This window comes from Schistocerca americana, chromosome 3, assembly GCF_021461395.2.
Source record: "Schistocerca americana isolate TAMUIC-IGC-003095 chromosome 3, iqSchAmer2.1, whole genome shotgun sequence".
Classification (NCBI taxonomy): domain Eukaryota; kingdom Metazoa; phylum Arthropoda; class Insecta; order Orthoptera; family Acrididae; genus Schistocerca; species Schistocerca americana.
In genome coordinates, this window is record NC_060121.1 from 574,596,117 (window position 1) to 574,617,185 (window position 21,069).

The 21,069-nt window shown below is 44.7% G+C and overlaps 1 protein-coding gene across 1 annotated transcript in view; it reads right to left on the reverse strand.

The window, feature by feature from the left end:
* The window catches only part of LOC124607326 (acetylcholinesterase-like), a 141,542-nt gene that overhangs the window by 47,871 nt on the left and 72,602 nt on the right, over positions 1–21,069 (reverse strand). Inside the window, exons 5-7 of the mRNA XM_047139627.1 lie at positions 14,234–14,433; positions 1,228–1,378; positions 625–806 (exon numbers count right to left, since the gene is read on the reverse strand). Coding sequence (XP_046995583.1) covers positions 625–806; positions 1,228–1,378; positions 14,234–14,433 — 533 coding nt within the window. The remainder of the gene's footprint in view (positions 1–624; positions 807–1,227; positions 1,379–14,233; positions 14,434–21,069) is intronic.

The window sequence follows — 21,069 nt, forward strand, 5'->3', positions numbered from 1 at the left end:
TGCCTAAATTTTTGAGTGCTGTGAACGTTACACCTATTTCTGAACAGACCATCCATTTCAGACTTTCAAAATGTAAACCTGTTAGTCTTTTCAAATAGAGCGATATCTTTGACGCTCAAGATAGCTCTACTCTACTAAGCTGAAGGTTCGTTGGTAACCTCGTATCCTCTCACTGAAGACATAAAAATTTCTTCTCGTTGGTCCTGCAGCTGAAATTGTCGTTTTACTTGCACCTTGTTCTAAATACCAACTTAGCCTTCATGAATATGTCTAATACGTTTGGTAGGGAGGGAAGGAAGGAAGATTGGGTTTAACGTCTCGTCGACATCGAGGTCTTTAGAGACGAAGCACAACCTCGGATTGCGTCGAGGATGGGAAAGGAAACTGGCCGTACACTGTCTAAGGAACCATCTCAGCAATGCCTGGAGATATTTAGAGGTAAGAAGCCGAAGACATACCAAATCACAATGACTGCCTAAATCAGACGAGACTTTTCTAATACTGCTATTGATCCTACTGGTTAAGAAAATACATTGTTTCAGTTGATAACATTATAATCAACATACAATTCCTACTGCGCAGCATCTACACAGAAAAATTAGCTGAACAGTATTCTTTACTTACGTGAACTAAAGGTTGCGGCTGATCGGTACTGATAGTTTCGTTTCCAAAATAGAAGTTCCTAAGCTTGCCTGCTGCTTGAGTCTGTTCTTCTATCGTCGACAAATGTAGGCAAGGTCCCACCACTTTTTCGAATGTCTTGTTAAGGTTAGTTACAAGGTCTGACTTATTTACAATACCAGCACCTAAAAGGAAAAATATTGTTACAACAAACAACAAAGTAACTATCGTACCTTATGTACCCTTGCTATTTTTCAACACAGCGAGTTTTTCAACACACGCAGGCACATACCTAATGGTACACTGCAAACAGTACAACGCTCAGTTCTAACATGTTCGTAAATTACATTTTACAGTCGTTTCCTCTCTGCAAATTACTTACGAATTTCATTTTTTATTGTAGTTGCCCTAATTGTACTGTAATTGTTTTAATAACAAGAATTACGAACCAAGTGTTAGAAACATTCTTATTTCAGTAACTTGGCCATTTCGTCGAAGCCTTACGAGATATTTGCAGTTCGGTGATTTTCAAACCCTCGCTAGACTCACCCTGATGTCTTCACGGTATAAGGCAGTAATACATGAAATTTATTTGCGACCACTCACCTGTCTCAGCGGAGGTCACGCCAGTCATAATAGGCACTTGGTTAAAGCGACCTTCATTCACAGCCCGTATAGGGGACTGTGTTATGAATGCACCTTCGATATCTGGTTCGATGTTAGGTGCCCATACGCTGTATGAGAAGTAGAGATTTTGCTGGAAAAAAGCAAAACAGGATACTAACTTAAAAACTGCAAATTTCTTCCACACTGCTGAATGATCAGGTCACTAATAGGAACCAAGGCTATTATGACTGAAAACTTTTACGTAAGTATGCCTATGCTCTTGCAATGGATTCCATTTCGGTTTCATTAATCCCCGCCATCCAAATGATTCATTCCTAGAACTCATACTTTTAAAGTCAAGTTGGGACTTGCTGTTTTAAGAATATGTCTTACCCGCAAGTTCTCTGAATGACGCCCACCTTTGGTGCTTACCTTACAGTTTTTATAGTTACAGCTGATTTTAGTATATTATCTATTTAGAGTAATTTAAAGGTTCCTTTATGGGCGACGGTGCTCTGATTAATTATAATCACTTAATTTCATCACAGTTAATCAACCATTTTTAGTTCTGTAAGCATTAAATATGCTGACCGCAACATAACTACATTGAGCACCACCTGTGTCCGTCCTCTGCAGAACCTGTATGCAAGCCGCATTCCACTGCTCGCCTGTGTGCCCGCTTGAAGTTCCTGCCGTCAAATAACGGCGGAAACACTGTGTATCATGTTCAAATGTGTACACTTCTTTGCGAGTGTGGTCCTACCATTCCTCAGAAATGGTTCAAATGGCTTTGAGCAATATGGGACTTAACTTCTGAGGTCATCAGTCCCCTAGAACTTAGAACTACTTAAACCTAACTAACCTAAGGACATGACACACATCCATGCCCGAGGTAGGATTCGAACCTGCGACCGTAGCGGCCGAGCGGTTCCAGACTGTAGCGCCTAGAACAGCTCGGCCACCACGGCCGGCAACCATTCCTCCATTCTGGTCTGTTGACTTCTTTTTTGAAATATCAGTCTTTCTGAATGGTATCATGCACCTCGCGAAGAATTCTTCTTCTGTGCCAACTTCTTCATCTCAGAGGGGCACTTGCAACCTACGTTCTCAATTATTTGCTCGATGTATTCATTCAATATCTTCATCTACTGTTTTTTCATCTACAGTTCCTCTTGTACCATGAAATCTATTCCGTAATGTCTTAACAGATGTCCTGCCATTCTGTCCCTTCTTCTTGTCAGTATTTGCCATATATTCCTTTCCTTACCGATTCTTTGGAGAACTTTCTCTTTCCTTACCTTGTCAGTTTACCTAACTTTCAACACTCTTCCGTGGCACCTGATCGCAAATGAATCGATTATCCTCTGTTTCGATATTCCTGTAGTCTGTGTTTCACTACCACACAGTTCTCTGCTCCATACGTACACTCTCACAAATTTCTTACTCAAATTAAGGTTCGTGTTAAATACTTGTAGGCTTCTCTTTGACGGGAAAGCACTTCTGGCCAGAGCTAGTCTGCTTTCTATGTCGTCCTTGCTCCGTCTGTAATGGGTTATTTTGCTGCCTAGGTAACAGAACCTCTTAACTTCATCTACTTCATGATCATCAATCGTGATGATAAGTTTCTCGCTGTTCCCATCACTTTCAACTTTCTTCGCCTTACTCTCAGTCGATATTCTGCACTCATTAGACTGTGCATCCCATTAACCAAATCCTGCACCCCCCCCCCCCCCCGCGGGTTCGGGGGTAAGAATAGGCCCACGGTATTCCTGCCTCTCGTAAGAGGCGACTAAAAGGAGTCTCAAACGTTTCGGCCTTATGTGATGGTCGGGTTTGACCTCCAAATCTCAAAATTTTTCCGAAGAGCGAGCCGATTGGGGAAGGGCGCCTTACTTGGTGCATTGTGTGCATCTTGCGTTGAGAACTTTCGCCAGCTCCTTCGTTGTATCATTGCAGTCCTGCCTGCTCTCCATCTCTTGGGCATGGATACGTTCCTGCGTGCAGTTGCGCTATGCAATGTGCAGTGCCACTTTCTGCACTGACGGCGACCATGGACTACATGTCACCTAAAATCCAGCACGGTAGCCAGTCTGTTGTGGTGGGGCCGCCTTGTACCCTGTTGGTTGTAGCCCCCTGACAACACAGGGATCACTCTACTGATGCCTGCGCCGTTAACTCCCCATGTACGCCAAGGAGTAGATACCCATCCCCCTGGGGCATCGGGACTCTCGTCAATGGCCATCCTGCCAGGTGGCCCTTGCTTTGGCTGGGTGGCGCCCATGGGGAGGACTCTTGTTCGGAGTAGGTGGCATCAGGGTGGATGACACGCAATGAAGCATGGCACATCATCTCTTGCTGGTGGCCAGCCACCAGCAGTCTCTAAGCGTTCGAGGGCTCATTTTAAAGCTAATGTGTATGACCCCAAATCGTTCCCCTTCCTGGCCACACAATGGGAGGAACGAAAGGCTATGAATGGCAATGAAACTTATTCACCCGAGTATCTCGTCTGTACCAGAGCTGATGATGAATCCTTTGTATCTGTGAAGCCTCAGTTCTTTGTAGAACATTTAGAGGACAAGTTCGAGGAGGTGGAGGACTTGTCCAAAATACGGTCCGGTTCAGTCTTAATAAAAACAGCATCCCCTGCGCAGTCATGGGCCTTGCTCGCTTGTAAGCAGCTGGGGGATGTTTCAGTTAATATCACACCCCATAAAAGCTTAAATATGGTCCAGGGCATTATCTTCCACAGGGATCTCCTTTTACAGTCCAATGACGAGCTGCGCGCCAACTTAGAGCGACGTGGTGTCCATTTCGTCCAGTGCATCCACCGAGGTTCGAGGGATCATCAAGTTGCCACCGGTGCCTTCATCTTGGCCTTCGAGGGTGACGCATTATCTGAGAAGGTCAAGGTGATGGTCTACCGTTGTGATGTACAGCCATATATCCCTCCCCTAATGCAGTGCTTCAAGTGTTGGAAGTTCGGCCGTATGTCTTCACGCTGTGCTTCCAGCCTCGTATGCCGCGATTGTGGTCGACCATCCCATCCTGATACTCCCTGTGCCCCGCCTCCCATCTGTATCAACTGCGGAGAGCACCATCCCCCTTGCTCGCCGGACTGTCAGATTCTGCAGAAGGAAAGGAAACTAATGGAAATGAAGACCCTGGACCGACCAATCTACGCAGAGGCTAAACGGAAATTTGACCGGCTTCATCCCGTGCGCATGACGTCTTCTTATGCCGCCACAGTCACTCCTGCTACAGTTACATCAGCTGCAAAACATCCAGTCAGCTCTCAGAGTCGAAGGACCACACCTGCCCCTTTTATGGTGGGGGGCACTTCACTCCCTATTGCTCCTGCTCCATCTACTTCAGGAGAAACACCGCCCCAACCATCAGGGACATCTGTTCCCCCTTCCCAGCCAGAGAAGCGTCAGACTTTTACGCCTCCTCTCGCCAGCAAGGGGTCCCTTGGGGACCTCCCTTCGCAAGTTCCGACCAGCAGAAATGCGGATGCCCGCAAGTGGCTGAAACACCCACCGGGTACTGGTCATAGGGCCTCACGGTCGTCGTCCGTCCCTGAGACTGACCCAGTGAAGCCCTCCCAGCCTGAATCACCGAAGGTAGAGCGAGAAAACAGAAGAACAAAAAGGTTCATAAGAATCACGACAGTGCAGTGGCACCCGTCCCACCGCTTCCTACAAACTCAGCGTCCGAGGATGAGGTCGAGATTCCGACGTCTGCTGAAGACCTGGATCTCTCCAGACCCTCGGACGCAATGGATGTCACTCGCACGGGTACTGAATCGGTGGAAAAAGTGACCCAGTGGCGTAAACTGCCTCCCCAGTCCCTTCAAGCCTTTCTCAGTCATGGACAACACAATCCTCCAGTGGAACTGGAGCGGTTTTTTCCACCATCTAACTCAGCTCCGACAACTTATCAGCCTTCACCCTTTCCTCTGTACTACTCTACAAGAAACTTGGTTTCCAGCAATGCAAACCCCCGCCCTCTGTGGCTATCAGGGTTATTGTAGGAACCAGGCCACTTATTCTGGTGATGTCTGCATCTATGTCCTTCAGTCCCTTCACAGCGAGTCTGTCCCTCTGCAAACACCTTTAGAGGCTGTCGCTGTTCGTGTGTGGACGCCACAGGCTGTTACTGTCTGCAGTCTGTATCTTCCACCAGATGGTGATGTCCTGCAGCATGTCCAGGCTGCGCTGATAGCCCAATTGCCACCATCTTTCTTGTTACTGGGCGACTTCAGCGCCCATAACCCTTTGTGGGGTGGGTCAGCAGCAACGGGTCGAGGCGCCACCGTTGAGAATGTCTTGACACAGCTAGACCTTTCGATTTTAAATGATGGTGCCTTCACACATTTCAGTGTGGCACATGGCACGTACTCCGCCATCGACCTTTCGATCTGCAGCCCTAGCCTCTTACCTTCTGTCCAATGGAGTGTGCATGACGACCTGTGTGGTAGTGACCTCTTTCCAGTCTTTCTGTCACTGCCACAGCGTCACTTTCCTGGGCGCTCTTGCAGATCGGCTATGAATAAGGCTGACTGGAACTTGTTCTCCTCCAAGGCCGCTATAGCGTCTCTTTCTAATGAAGCCATTGATGCGGTGGTTCACTCAGTCACCACCGGCATCGTTTCTGCCGCAGAATCTGCCATTCCCCGTTCTTCTGGGTCCCCTCTGCGGAGGACTATGCCTTGGTGGTCGCCTGAGATCGCTGAAGCGATTAAAGATCGCCAGCGGGCGCTGCAGCTTCACAAGCAACATCCCTCCATAGAACACCTGATCGCATTCAAAGGGCTGCGTGCGCGGGCCCGCCGCCTTATCCGCCAACGCAAACAGGTGTGCTGGTAGCGATATTTCTCCACCATTGGCCTCCATGTCTCTCCATAGCAGGTCTGGGCCAAGATTAGATGCCTCTATGGCTATCGGACCCCTGTCAGCGTCCCTGCGCTCTCACTGAATGGAGCAGTTTGTACTGACTCCGACGTAATTGCAAACCGCTTGGCAGAGCATTTTGCTCTGAGTTCCGCTTCTGCGAATTACCCACTGGCCTTCCGCTCCATTAAAGAGCGGATGGAACGTCGGAGCCTTTCATTTCGCACCCACCATTCTGAATCCTACAATGTTCCATTCAGTGAGTGGGAATTTCACTGTGCCCTAGCCGCTTGCCCTGATACAGCTCCTGGGCCAGACCGCATCCACTGTCAGATGCTGAAACACCTTTCAGTGGACTGCCAGCGACGCCTCCTCGACCTTTACAACCGTATTTGGGTCGAGGGTGAGTTTCCGTCGCAATGGCGGGAAAGCATTGTTATCCCCGTTTTGAAACCTGGCAAGAACCCTTTGGAGGTGGACAGCTACCGCCCCATTAGCCTCACCAACGTTCTTTGCAAGTTGCTTGAACGGATGGTGAGACAGCGGTTGAGTTGGGTATTCGAGTCTCGGGGCCTTCTGGCTCCGTCTCAGCGTGGATTCCGTAAAGGCCGCTCTGCCGCCGACAATCTGGTGATCCTGCAGTCAGCCATCCGTACAGCCTTTGCCCGCCGTCAGCACCTGGTCGCTGTCTTTTTCGACATGCGGAAGGCGTACGATACGACATGGCCACATCCTCTCTACGCTTCATGGTTGGTGTCTTCGGGGTCCACTGCCGATTTTCATCCGAAATTTTCTGTCGCGTCGAACCTTCCGTGTGCAAGTCGCGGCCTCCCATAGCTCCTCCCGAGTTCAGGTGAACGGAGTGCCACAGGGATCTGTTTTAAGTGTCTGCCTGTTTTTAATAGCAATTAACGGGCTCGCTGCGGCGGTGGGAACGTCTGTCTCAGCGTCCTTGTATGCTGACGACTTCTGCCTTTACTATAGCTCTATTGGAGTTGCAGCTGCTGAACGTCAGCTGCAGGGCGCTATCGGCAAGGCACAGTCTTGGGCTGTAGCGCATGGCTTCCAGTTTTCGGCAGCCAAGACCTGCGTTATGCATTTCTGCCGGCGACGCACTGTTCACCCAGAGCCGCGGCTTTATCTTGCCGGCGAACTTTTTGCTGTGGTGGAGTCACATAGGTTTTTGGGAGTGGTTTTTGATGCCCGGTTGACTTGGCTGCCTCATATTCGGCAGCTTAAACAGATGTGCTGGCGGCATCTAAATGCTCTGCGATGCTTGAGCCACACCAGCTGGGGCGCCGAGCGATCTACCCTCTTACGACTCTACAAGGCGTTAATCCAGTCCCGTCTGGATTATGGGAGCCTGGCTTACGGTTCAACATCCCCTTCTGCGTTGCGGTTGCTGGACCCAATCCTTCACAGTGGGATGCGCCTTGCCACTGGTACTTTCCGGACCAGCCCTGTGAACAGCTTACTTGTGGAGGCAGGTGTCCCTCCACTGCAGTTACGGCGCCAACGTTTACTGGCCGCTTATGCTGCCCATGATTTTAGCTTGCCCAGGCATCCAAATTATCTTCTGTTCCCACGGTCGGTCGTCCATCTCCCAGAACGTCGGCCTCGGTCGGCTTGTACGAAGGACTTAGTCCCTCTGGAGGCCTTCCGCCGCCGCTTTCTATTCACCCTTACCATGTATCAGGGCTCTGGCGTTGTTTATACTGACGGTTCGATGGTTGCTGGTCGTGTCGGTTTTGCCCTGACTCTAGGGGACCACTACGAACTACACTCCTTGCCAGCTGGCTGCAGCGTTTTCACTGCTGAGCTGGTCGTCATCTTTCGTGCCCTAGAATATATCCGCTCCTGCTCAGGTGAGTCCTTCGTTATCTGTAGCGACTCCCTGAGCAGTTTACGAGCTATCGACCAGTGTTTCGGTCGCTCTCGTCTGGTGATGGCTGTCCAGGAGTCCCTCCATGCTGTTGTCGGTTGCGGCCCCTATGTGGTCTTTGTGTGGACCCCAGGCCATGTTGGGATACCTGGCAATGAAACTGTTGACCGCCTGGCGAAAGAGGCCACCAGTGAACCATCTCTGGACATTGGCCTCCCGCAGACTGACTTACGCCGCAAAGTTTTCGCGCTTTGGGACGCTGAATGGAGCGATCTGACCACGCGCAGTAAACTCCGTGCTATCAAGGAGACGACGACTGTGTCCTCTGCCGACTGCGCAATGGGTACGCACGGATGACGCACGGCCACTTATTGCGCAATGAGGACCCCCCCTCTATTTCGCTGCGGATCGGCATTGACAGTGGCCCACATTTTGTTGAATTGTCCACTTCTAACTGTGCTCAGGCAGACGTTTGCGCTGCCTGATACGCTCCCTGCCCTTTTAACTGATGACAATGCTATGGCAGCCTTAGTTTTGCGTTTTATTCGGGCAGGGGGCTTTTATCACTCAATCTAAGTGTTTGTCCTTGTGTATAGATTCTGGCCTTTGGCCAACGATTTTAGTCTGAGTTTTTAGTGTGTTTTTTCTTTCGGTGGTTGGCTTTTCCTTTTTTGTCTCTATGGTCGGCCAACCACTGTCACACTCTGTGTGATTGTCGTCTGTTGTCTCCATTATTCGTTTTTTACTCTGTGTGGGTGTTTTTAAGTTTTGGAACAAGGGACCGATGACCGTAGCAGTCTGGTCCCTTTAAGCCCACAAACCAATCAAACCAACCAACCAAATCCTGCAGTTCTTCTTGACTTTCAGTAATGATATCAATGTCATTAGCATATCTTGTCATTGATATCCTTTCACCTTGAATTTTAATTTCACTCTTTAACCTTTCTTTTATTTCCGGCATTGCGTCTTTTATGTTTAGCTTGAACAGTAGGGGCGAAAGACTACATCCTTGTCTTACGCCCTTTCTAATCTGAGTACTTCGTTCTTCGTGTTCCACTCTTATTGTTCCCTCTCGGCTCTCATGATTATTGTGTATACCCGTCTTTCCCTATAGCTTGCCCTATTTTTCTCATAGTTGCGAACATCTTGCACCATATTACACTGTCGAACGCCTATTCCAGGTCGACAAATCCTATGAACGTGTCTTGATTTTCCTGTAGTCTTGCTTCCATTATGACTCAGAAGGTCAGAACTGCCTCTCTGTTGCCTTTACGTTTTCTAAAGCAAAACTGATCGCCATCTAACACATCCTTACTTTTCTTTTGCCTTCGACTATACATTATTCTTGTCAGCAAATTGGATGCACGAGGTGTTACACTATTTGTACGATAATTCTCACACTTGTTGGCTCTTGTAGTCTACGGAATTGTGTGGACGATATTTTTCGGAAAGTCAGACGGTATATCGCCTTACTAATATATTCTACATACCAACATGAATAGTCGCTTTTTTTTTTTTTTTTTTTTTTTTTTTTGTCACTTCCCCGAAATTCTGACGGAATGTTATGTGTCCTTTCTGCCTCACTCGATCTTAAGTCTTCCAAAGTTTTTTTCAAATTTTGACTCGAACACTGGATCCCCCATCTCTTCTATATCGACTCCTCTATCTTTTTCTATCACGTCATCAGACAAATCTTCCACACTAAGTGCATTCTTTCCACGTATCCTCTCTCATCTCCGCATTTAACAGTGTAATTCCCATTGTGCTCTTAATGTGGGCGTCCTCGCTTTTAATTTCACCTAAGATTGTTTTGACTTTTCTATATGCTGAGTTAGTCCTTCCTACAATCATTTCTTTTTCGATTTAATCACATTTTTCATGCAACCATTTCACCTTAACTTCCCTGAACTTCCTATTTATTTCATTCCTAAGTGACTTTTATTTCTGTATTCCTGGATTTCCCCGAACATTTTTGAACTTCCTTCTTTCATCGATCAACTGAAATATTTCTCCCGTTAAGTACGGTTTCTTCGAAGTCACCCTCTATGTATCTGCGTTTTTCTTCCCAATTTATGTGATTGTCCTTTTTATAGATGTTCATTATTCTTCAAGTGAATTGCCTACTGAGCCATTTCTTATCTATAGCCTCAGAAAACTTCATTCATGTCTCTTCATGCCGTAGTACTTCCACATCCCAGTTCTTTGCGCATTGATTCTTCCTGACTATCTCTTAAATCTCACGTTACTCGTTATCACTACTAAATTGCGATCTGAGTCTATATCTGTTCCTGGATACGCATTACAATCCAAAATCTTATTCTGGAATCTCTACCAGATCATGCTGTGATAAAACTGAGATCTTCCCGTATTTCTCGGCCCTTTTCAAGTATACCTCTTCCTCTTGTGATTCTTGAACAAATTATTCGCTATTTCTAGCTGAAATTTATTGCAGGACTCCATTAGTCTTTTTTCTCTCTCATTCCTGGTACGAAGGAGGTTCAAATGTCTTCACATATCTCCCCCTTACATTAACGGACACGGATTCTAAAATCTATGTGAGCCTTTAGTTGCGCGCGTATGCACGATCTCACCTATGACTGGAATAGACTGCACTTGGTTTTAGGGCTACCCTTAAAATGGCTGTGATGGAATGCCATGAACTCATCATGATATCCGTAGTCTTTTACCTTCGTGTAACTCCAGTCTCCAATGATTTTAAACGTGTCTTTGATCACATTCAACATCCATACAGTCACAATGCGTGTGGGGTTCCCGCCACTCTTTGTAGATGCCATTCACCTGTTACTATTTCCCAACGTCCCTATAGTCCAGGTCAATGCGTGACTTACTGGATCAGTACCTATAAGCCACTAAGTGTGTAAGGAATGCTCTACGTCCATGTGAATGTGTGTAACGCAGTGGAACCCCTGATCTCCCGTCTTACAACTCGGCTTTAGGGTCTCACGTTGCATGATCATACTTATCAGCCGATGTCCTACTTCTCGCCCACTCCACGCAAGAACACAATAACACCATTCACTGGATACAGCAGTACAGACGTACTTCAGGTGGCTACTTTAATGTACTCAAGTTTATGATGATGCATATTGGGCATGGACTCCATGTTGCAGCGCCATACCCACTACCTGCAGGTACCACCCTCCGTTACTTAAGGATCTAATTTACAGGCTCCACACACCACACCACGTCATTGGCTTACCACCGGCCTTTACAGTCAATATGACACCATATTGTCCATCAGGTTCACCATAGCTTCAACCAGCTACAGTCTGAGTCCTATGTCAACATGTAGTCCCCAAACAGGCACATGTTTCCCGTATCCTCCTGATGGTGTTACTCCTTGATTGCAAACTTCAGTCAGCCTTTGGATACTTCATGTCAGTAGGGAACCTTTTCAAGGTCCGTTACAGCTCTTGCACTGCCCCCTCTGAAAGTCAGCCTCAGAATCATCAATGTGCAAGAGCGATCCTCCACGCCCTATGTACATACCATGCTGCTGAACTGGCGGAAGTCCTCCCCATCTTTAACACGTCGTCTCTTGGATATCCTCCGACCTGCTTCTCTCCAACCACCAGTCGATACAGCACACATCTCCCTGTTATTGTACCACATCACAACTCATTTTTTCGAACTCAACTACGTTCAGAGCGGTTTCCCAGTCACTCATCCTCCCTGTGCATAGGACTTTTACTCTATGTTTACATTCTCCACACCTCGCAACATCATGGAAGTACAGCACCCAGACATTAACTGGTAGACAGCTGAGTTCATGCACCCTTTTTATCGTCGTACATGTTTGCACGTTGGTATGGATTTGCCAACTGTAAATTCTCGCCCAGTTGTCGACTTTACTATATAGGACTGGTTGCTTCACCACTTGACTCTGCTACGAAGTCAGTGATACCAACAAGCATCATCTTATGTGCCCCCTGAAATGGGACGTTCGGCTCCTCTTCTGTTACCTCTGCATCCCACTAATGACAGTTACCCCTTTCCACTATACTCTGCGAAAACCATGCACTTATCTGGTTTCAGAGATGGGTATTAGAGTAACTCTTTACAATGGTCCACGTATGGTCCTTACTTCTGGTATCAGGTTGTGATTGCACACACTAGGTTCATCCAGTTGCCCCATTTCTGACGAACCTTCGCAATATATCTCCACAGCGTCTTTCTTGACAGCCCCCAGTTTTGGTGTGTCCCATTTTCCTATTTCTTGATGTTCCTGTTCTCATCTTCCATCGTACAGCGCAATGAAACATACAGGCCAACGAATAGACATAATACGAAAAAATAAATAAAAGAAAAAAAGTTATTGGGATCTCTTACCCCTTATTCCTATCGCCCTTTCCGGTAGAGCACTTGCCTGAAAGGCGAAGCTACCGAGTTAAGAGTCTCGGTCCGTCACAAAGCGTTAACCTGCCTTTTGACACCACTTTCTATTTAAACAAGTAAATCATTCAGATTATCTATTGGATGCTACACGTTAACAGCAGAAGATAAAGTCAACTACAAATGTCGATCTTGTAGGATTTCTCCGATAATAAGAAAAGTATCAAATCAGCGGAGAACAGTTCATTATCAGTTGTAACTGCAACATGAGAAGAGCATTCGTAGGATCACGTTGATATTTACAGTTGAAGAAGATATAATCGATGTCCTCGTCGACAGAATATGAACACAGCTCTCCCGGGGTAGGTGCTACAACGTACCTCTTCAACCAAAAAACAAAAAGTGTCGATTTTAGAAAACTTGTATTAAAACTTACCATGATAAAACATTTTTACACAATACTGTTACGAAATTCAAGTCTTTAATTCTTATAATTGAAACAATAAAACAACAAGATTTAATGTAACATGCATTACTTACACAGAAGCTCTTGTTCAAACACCCCTTACATTATTTATTTCTCATTGACACACATAATACGAAACGTCAGCATGCAGCTAAACCGCTGAGGTTGCTGACAGTCGTAAACAAATGGCTATATGTACAACTCACACTTTCGGAACGTAGCTCAACTTATTTTAGCTGCAGTATACACGCACGCACACACGCACGTTTACACACAGTACCTCGTCCCACGCCCCCGCGCACCGCATCACATTTGTCATCCATCGTCACGTTCGCTAGTTCCGTCGCGTTATAATACCGTTGGCTAGTAATCGTATCAACTAATAAATCTGCAAGTTACGTTTTGAATCATTTATTTCAAAACAGCTTTATTTTATTATCAAAATTTAAAGTAATAGCTTTCCGGTTCATAAGTGTGATCATTCATACTGATAATTCAAACATTTCGATAATTATTTGTAGCTACACATGTTACTTTCATTTAATGAAACTACTTTCACAATTTATGCTTCGAATCATGGAAATAAAAATGCTTTGAAGCCCTAATACTTATTCTTAATGTTTATATAACTCGATATTTTTGTGTTAAGCCTTATCTAATCTTTGCCATAGTTGAGTAAGCTATTGAAAGTACACATACAGGAAATACTCTGAACCATCATGAAAGTTTTACTATAATTACTGACACTTACTACATTTTTATCAATCTAAATGCAGTTTTTCACTTTTATCTTCATACATGGATCTCATCATTATTTAGGGACTTTTGTCTTGTGTGAGCAAACTATTCAATAACTTCTAAATTTAGCAGTAACTTGTAAATAACAAATCAGCGCTTTTGGAGAATTCTTGTCCGCTGCTCAACAACTGTTCCTTTAGTTCAATATTCCTAGTTGATGCAGTATGCTCGTTCCTCTTGGTAACTAGTGTATCACAAGCAAAGATGTCTTAAATGTCCGTAGTTAAACGTTTGCTGTTATCGTTGAAAACGTTTTGAAACATCTTTGTACCACTACTTTAGTGGAATAAGAAGAGTTTATCTGAATATAACATTTACTTCTTATTTGTAGTTCATTCTTCTTTCAGAATATGCATTAAAAAAGGAACAAGGAAGATTAGACTATAACGTCCAGTCAGCGATGTCATTCGAGACGCAGCATAAACTCAGACTGGAGAAGGAAATCGGCAGCATCCTTTTCAAAGGAGATGCCAAAGCATAGGTCACTCTGTTTATTAACTCTTACAATTCTCTGCTTACTTTCGTGATAAGAAAACTGGTCCTAAATAGACTGTGTGAGTAAGACGACAAATTTTTCAATTCGAAAATAATCTGGTACAGGAGCAGCTTAGGACTTACCTCATCTGTCATTAAGAGTGAGTTATCCACTAGTAGGTCAGTGGCGTTGACAGAGCGTAAGAACTGCAACAGTTGCTGCGAGTTTTCAGCTTCGTAGCCGAGGACAGAGCCCAGTCTGAAGGCGTGGTATCGGGGATCCCGTACCACGGACATGCAGGCTACGAATGTGCCACTCTGGTCCACCAGCCGCGAGAACAGATCTGCAGCAGAAGCAATCTTCAAAAACATGCATTGAATACACAGATACAAGAGCCTGGAACTAGCGAACATATTCTATAAAAAATTACGTTATTAAACTAGTTTCCCAGTGTCTGTCCTCGTATTGATGCAAACGATCAAGAGTCTAATTAAACAGTTTTCCTTCTAGTAGTGCACCATTTCTTAGGCACCAACCGATGCCAATGGGCTTCCTGGGGTTGTATGCCCTTTTGTTGCAACTGTTATCCTTTCCACGCAGATCTATTTGTCTGTATGCGTTCTTCCACCTTATTGTAAGGTTGTTACCGAAAACACACCAAGGAAATTGAGGAGAACGCCTTTAACACATAGTATGTCTGGGGTTTCGTTGTGTTCCAAGAACCACACCTTTGTGCAGGTATGTTCTGTGGTACAACACATCCTTACTGTGTGGTTCTCAATTGTGCTGGAGCGCGACCCCAAAAATGGTTCAAATGGTTCTGAGCACTATGGGACTTAACATCTGAGGTCATCAGTCCCCTAGAACTTAGAACTACTTAAACCTAACTAACCTAAGGACATCACACACATTAATGCCCGAGACAGGATCCGAACACGCGACCGTAGCGGTCGCGCGTTTCCAGACTGAAGCGCCTAGAACCGCTCGGCCACAGTGGCCGGCAGCGCGCCCCCACAAGAACAAAATCGGAAGAAGTGAAAGTGGCTTAACGCATATACGCTGTAACAGCCGACACATTGCTTCGAAGCTCTTGCAGACAAATTTCACTTGCAGACTTCGGCATTTTGTTTGGAATACTGATAATTCGTATACCTAGGCAAGATAAAGTTTTGTCTAATGTACTTTCTGTAGAGATGAATGTGAAATTTAATAGATCTTTACATGGAAATTAATTAAACATATTTCATGTTGTAAGCTTAACTTTCCTCTCTTTCAAAAACTGAAAATGTATGTGGGATTTACTTTGCGCCTGTGAAATTTAGTCGCATTTTATTACAATTTTCGTATAATGAAATAGTTTCATAACATTTTTTTCAGATGTGGAAAAATGGAATACCAGAACTTTTTAGCTCATAAGCCAATGGTAAAAAATCAAAATTTGTAAAAGGTATGCTATTTTAAAGATGAATGGCTCCGAAGAATGGAATACTAAATTAGTTGTCACATTCATGCGTTTCCATATGAAGGATTTGTTTACAAATTCAACTTTCTTGGTTTTTTAAACTTTAAATTTATCTGCCTGTGGCTATTTTCTTTATAAGTCGTATTCGTCTACAATAATCTACCGAACTGGACTTTCGGAATAAGCTGTTTGTGCTTCTCAGAGCCCAGCAACCACTTTTTACTATAGCTTTGTGTCGTGGCCAGAAGAAGCATTCAACAAAATACTACTAAGGAAATATGCAATTAGTAAACAAATCCAGTTCGTCCATATAGCGCACGAGATTCCCAATGAAGACGTATGCTATACTCTTTGACGCACGTCATCAATGATCTACGAGTAAGACTTCCTCGAAACCCATGTCTTTGTCACACTGTTGAAGGGAACAAGAGTACGCATCAAATTTAACAGAAAAGGAAGGTTGTGAACGCATCTTAATAACGATAATAGCTTAACATTCTGCTATAATGTCGCCAGAAGAATTTGTTCTAGGAACATATTACATGCTTTTACGGTATGTATGTATTACTACCGCGATACATATCAGTTTGTTAGTTGTTGTTGAGACCCGTCATACTGTTCTCCTGAAAAACAAGACGTGGAAGCTAATTCAGCTCACCTAGAATACAGCACAGAACACACATTATAGGCAGCATGTGACTCAATTACGAAACACGTGTACACAGAAACAGATGAGCAGCATACATTATACTGTTGACATGTATGCCTCATGGAAACGGAAAACATGCACAACTACAAAATCTTTACACGAGGAACCGGTAAAAGTAACATATAAAACGCGCCGAAGATAAGTCGTATGGCGTGAATGCCTGGGAGACCCAGAGAGGAGGTTCAGCCGCCTAATTGGAAAGGCTCTCCCTATTCTTCGCGCCTACAGGCACCTCTCCTTCGCGTAGTGTGAGACCTGTGTGCATGGGTATATATGTTAAGAGTAGATAACTATACTGAGTGTTTGTCTAATGTAGTGTAACGTTCGTGTCAGAGGTGATGAGAGAAGAGGAAAGCTGAAACCCGGTTCCAGAACATAGCCTTTCCCATCGAATAGCAACTCTGCGGCCGCCAAACTTAACGTCTCCTTCCAACGGACGGATCACCAGCAACAGTGTCGCATCACGAGACACTGCGGAGAAGTTTGGAATGTAATCAAAGACACTGTCGCGAAGACTGGTGATGAGGGACTTTACGTCACCACTCCTCCTGCCCTCTCTGCCTTAAAGGCAAAAGCAAAATTGTCAACAGTGGGAGCTCGCCCAGTCACCCATTCAGGTACTGACCGTACCAGACGGTGCTTAACGTCGGTGATAAAAGTGTCAAACAACATACTTAAAACTGCAGAGACCACGTCTTAGGGAGACAACATATGTATTCTGCAGAATATGTTTTATCTAGCAAAATCGGTAGAGAGAGTCAACACAAACAGAAACTCTTTGAGTTTGTACAGTCTGCAAATGTATATGCGCACAGCATGCATGAGATGGTTCACGAAACACTTGCTCGACCGATAATTGAGAATTGCTCCTTATTCTGAGACCGTTATCAGGTATAACTGATAGAAAAAGTAGAGATATAAAGAAGAGCAGTGAATTTCGTCACGGTTTTGCTTAGTAAGAGCGTGTCACAGTGATGTTTATCCAACTCCAGTGGTAGTCGTTACAACAGAGCCGTTCTGTACCGCACTATGGCTCACTGTTAAAATTTCGATAGCATACGTTCCTAGAACAGTAAAGTGCATTGTACACGCTCTGCTGTGTCAGTCAAAGCAAAATCGTCATGGAAATGAAGCAGACTGGAACTAGTTTCCCTCAGGTTTTCATTGTTTCTTTAGATTAACATCTCTCTTCAAACACCGTATCCTTCCATTCGATACGTATGAGCGTATCATACCTGTATGTAGAGTAAATCATCTCCATATGGCCCGCATCTCGTGGTCGTGCGGTAGCGTTCTCGCTTCCCACGCCCGGGTTCCCGGGTTCGATTCCCGGCGGGGTCAGGGATTTTCTCTGCCTCGTGATGACTGGGTGTTGTGTGCTGTCCTTAGGTTAGTTAGGTTTAAGTAGTTCTAAGTTCTAGGGGACTGATGACCATAGATGTTAAGTCCCATTGTGCTCAGAGCCATTATCTCCATATGTCTGCTGTCTACTGAAGTACAAGATCTTTGCAGCAGCATTATCCGCAATACCATGCCCACATTAATCATTGTGTGTACCACTGTCCCACCCTATGTCCCATTTTTCCAGTACGTGGATAACATACAGATACAGATCTCAGCACACCAATCACTGCGTACAACATTAAAGAAGTACTCCACAAGAAATGTAAAACAGCTCCTGGCCACGAATGCGTGATATACAGACGTCTAAGACAATGTCCTCCTTCCATCCCAGCAACCCTTGAAATAATTTACAACAATATCCTCTAACAAGGCTATTATCCTGAACGATGGAAAACCTATTTTCCTCAAAACCCAAAATAAGCCACATAGTGATAACTCTTCCTACCAACCCATCAGCCTCGCCTCAGTGTTTAACGAAGCCTTTGAATCCATCCTCTCTCAGCACGTCCATAAACACCTAGACCAGCATGTACAACTGTCTTTAAACCACTGTGGTCTTCGTCTTATATCAAAGTCATCTAGTATCACTTCATCTTAATAACAGTAAATCCACCATTTTTGTATCCTCGACCTACAAAAGGCATATGACTGAGTATGCATGCCAGTCTCTTCTTCAGACCCAGAAATATGTGTTTCTTATTGATTATGTGTGCCATATTGGTTCTTTCCTATCTAACAGTCCACCTTTTGTCACTATTATAAGTGCCAATTCTTGCCAATCCTACTGTAAGTCTGATAAAATGTTCTGTCCTCTCTCTCCAATCAAACATTCTTTACACTGCTGACATGCCTAAACCATCTTCTCCAGTACGCCGATCACACCACCTTCCTAACTTTATACCATAACTTCCAGAACTCCCAATGTTCACTCTAGATCCATCTCAACCAGTACACGTCCTGGTGCAACCAGTGGCTTGAACCTAGGTGAGAATTAAGGAATGAAGGCCTACAGTATCACCTCCATGACTTTTATCTTACCATTTATAGCTGTCTTCTCCAATTAACAAACAGCCTGAAGTATCTAGGACAACCCCTTCATCGTAAACCAACTTGAAAGCCACAGCTACTAACCATCCAACAGAAAGCTCACAGTAGGTTTGAGGACAATATTATGGAAATGGGAGAGGATGTAGGTCAAGATGAAATGGGAGATACGATACTGCGTGAAGAGTTTGACAGAGTACTGAAAGACTTGAGTCGAAACAAGGCCCCAGGGGTAGAAAACATTCCATTAGGACTACTAACGGCCTTGGGAGAGCCAGTCCTGACAAAACTCTATCATCTGATGAGCAAGATATATGAGACAGGTAAAATACCCTCAGACGTCAAGAAGAATATAATAATTCCAATCCCAAAGAATGCAGGTGTTGACAGATGTGAAAATTACCGAACTATCAGTTTAATAAGCCACGGCTGCAAAATACTAACACGAATTCTTTACAGACGAATGGAAAAACTGGTAGAACACGACCTCGGGGAAGATCAGTTTGGATTCCGTGGAAATGTTGGAACACGTGAGGCAATACTGACCCTACGACTTATCTTAGAAGCTAGATTAAGGAAAGGCAAACCTACGTTTCTAGCATTTGCAGACTTAGAGAAAGCTTTTGACAATGTTGACTGGAATACTCGCTTTCAGATTCTGAAGGTGGTAGGGGTAAAATATAGGGAGCGAAAAGCTATTTACAATTTGTACAGAAACCAGATGGCAGTTATAAGAGTTGAGGGACATGAAAGGGAAGCAGTGGTTGGGAAGGGAGTGAGACAGGGTTGTAGCCTCTCCCCGATGTTATGCAATCTGTATATTGAGCAAGCAGTAAAGAAAACAAAAGAAAAATTCGGACTAGGTATTAAAATCCATGGAGAAGAAATAAAAACTTTGAGGTTTGCCGATGACATTGTAATACTGTCAGAGACAGCAAAGGACTTGGAAGAGCAGTTGAACGGAATGGATAGTGTTTTGAAAGAAGGGTATAAGATGAACATCAACAAAAGCAAAACGAGGATAATGGAATGTAGTCGAATTAAGTCGGGTGATGCTGAGGGAATTTGATTAGGAAATGAGACACTTAAAGTAGTTAAGGAGTTTTGCTATTTGGGGAGCAAAGTAACTGATCATGGTCGAAGTAGAGAGTATATAAAACGTAGACTGGCAATGGCAAGGAAAGCATTTCTGAAGAAGAGAAATTTGTTAACATCTAGTATAGATTTAAGTGTCAGGAAGTTGTTTCTGAAAGTATTTCTATGGAGTGTAGCCATGTATGGAAGTGAAACATGGACGATAAATAGTTTGGACAAGAAGAGAATAGAAGCTTTCGAAATGTGGTGCTACAGAAGAATGCTGAAGATTAGATGGGTAGATCACATAACTAATGAGGAGGTATTGAATAGTATTGGGGAGAAGAGAAGCTTGTGGCACAACCTGACTAGAAGAAGGGATCGGTTTGTAGGACATGTTCTGAGGTATTGAGGGATCACCAATTTAGTATTAGAGGGCAGCGTGGTGGGTAAAAATCGTAGAGGGAGACCAAGAGATGAATACACTAAACAGATTCAGAAGGATGTAGGTTGCAGTAGGTACTGGGAGATGAAGAAGCTGGCACAGGATAGAGTAGCATGGAGAGCTGCATCAAACCAGTCTCAGGACTGAAGACCACAACAACAACAGGCTAAAACCACTAACAGACTGAACAAGGGTGTTCTATCCCGGCACCATCCTCGACGCCTAAAAAGACTTGATGCGACCTATACTCTCCTATGAAAATTTTTCCTGGATATATGCACCACAAACATTTTACCAGTGCTCCCAGATCCTTGAATGTCACACACTTCATCTTACGAGGGTTATTCCAAAAGTAAGGTCCGATCGGTCGCGAAATGGAAACGACTATGAAAATCCGATAAAGCTTTGCACAGATGTGTTGGGTAGTGTCTCTAGTATAACCCCAGTTAGCATCACGTCGCTCTTCTCATTTCTGAGCTCGCAGTGAGTGCGTAAAGATGTCTAGAAAATAGTGTCTGCCGCCAAGTACGAGGGCCTGGTGAGAAATTTCGCCTGAAGCTATGCAGCCAACATTACATAACTGTCGTGCTGTTTCGTCTTCACGACAATTCTCAGCCGCATTCTGCAGGGGCAATGAAGATGCTCCTGCATCGTTTTCAAATGGAAATGTTAGATTACCCACAATACAGTCCGCAATTGTCTCCCCCTGAGTTTCATCTCTGGTCACATGAACCGCTGTCTTTGAAGACAACATTTTGACACAGACAACGAGGTGTAGGCCAGTGTGGAGAATTGGCGGAAAGCACTGGCGGCTGCCTTCTATGATGAGGCTATTGAAAAG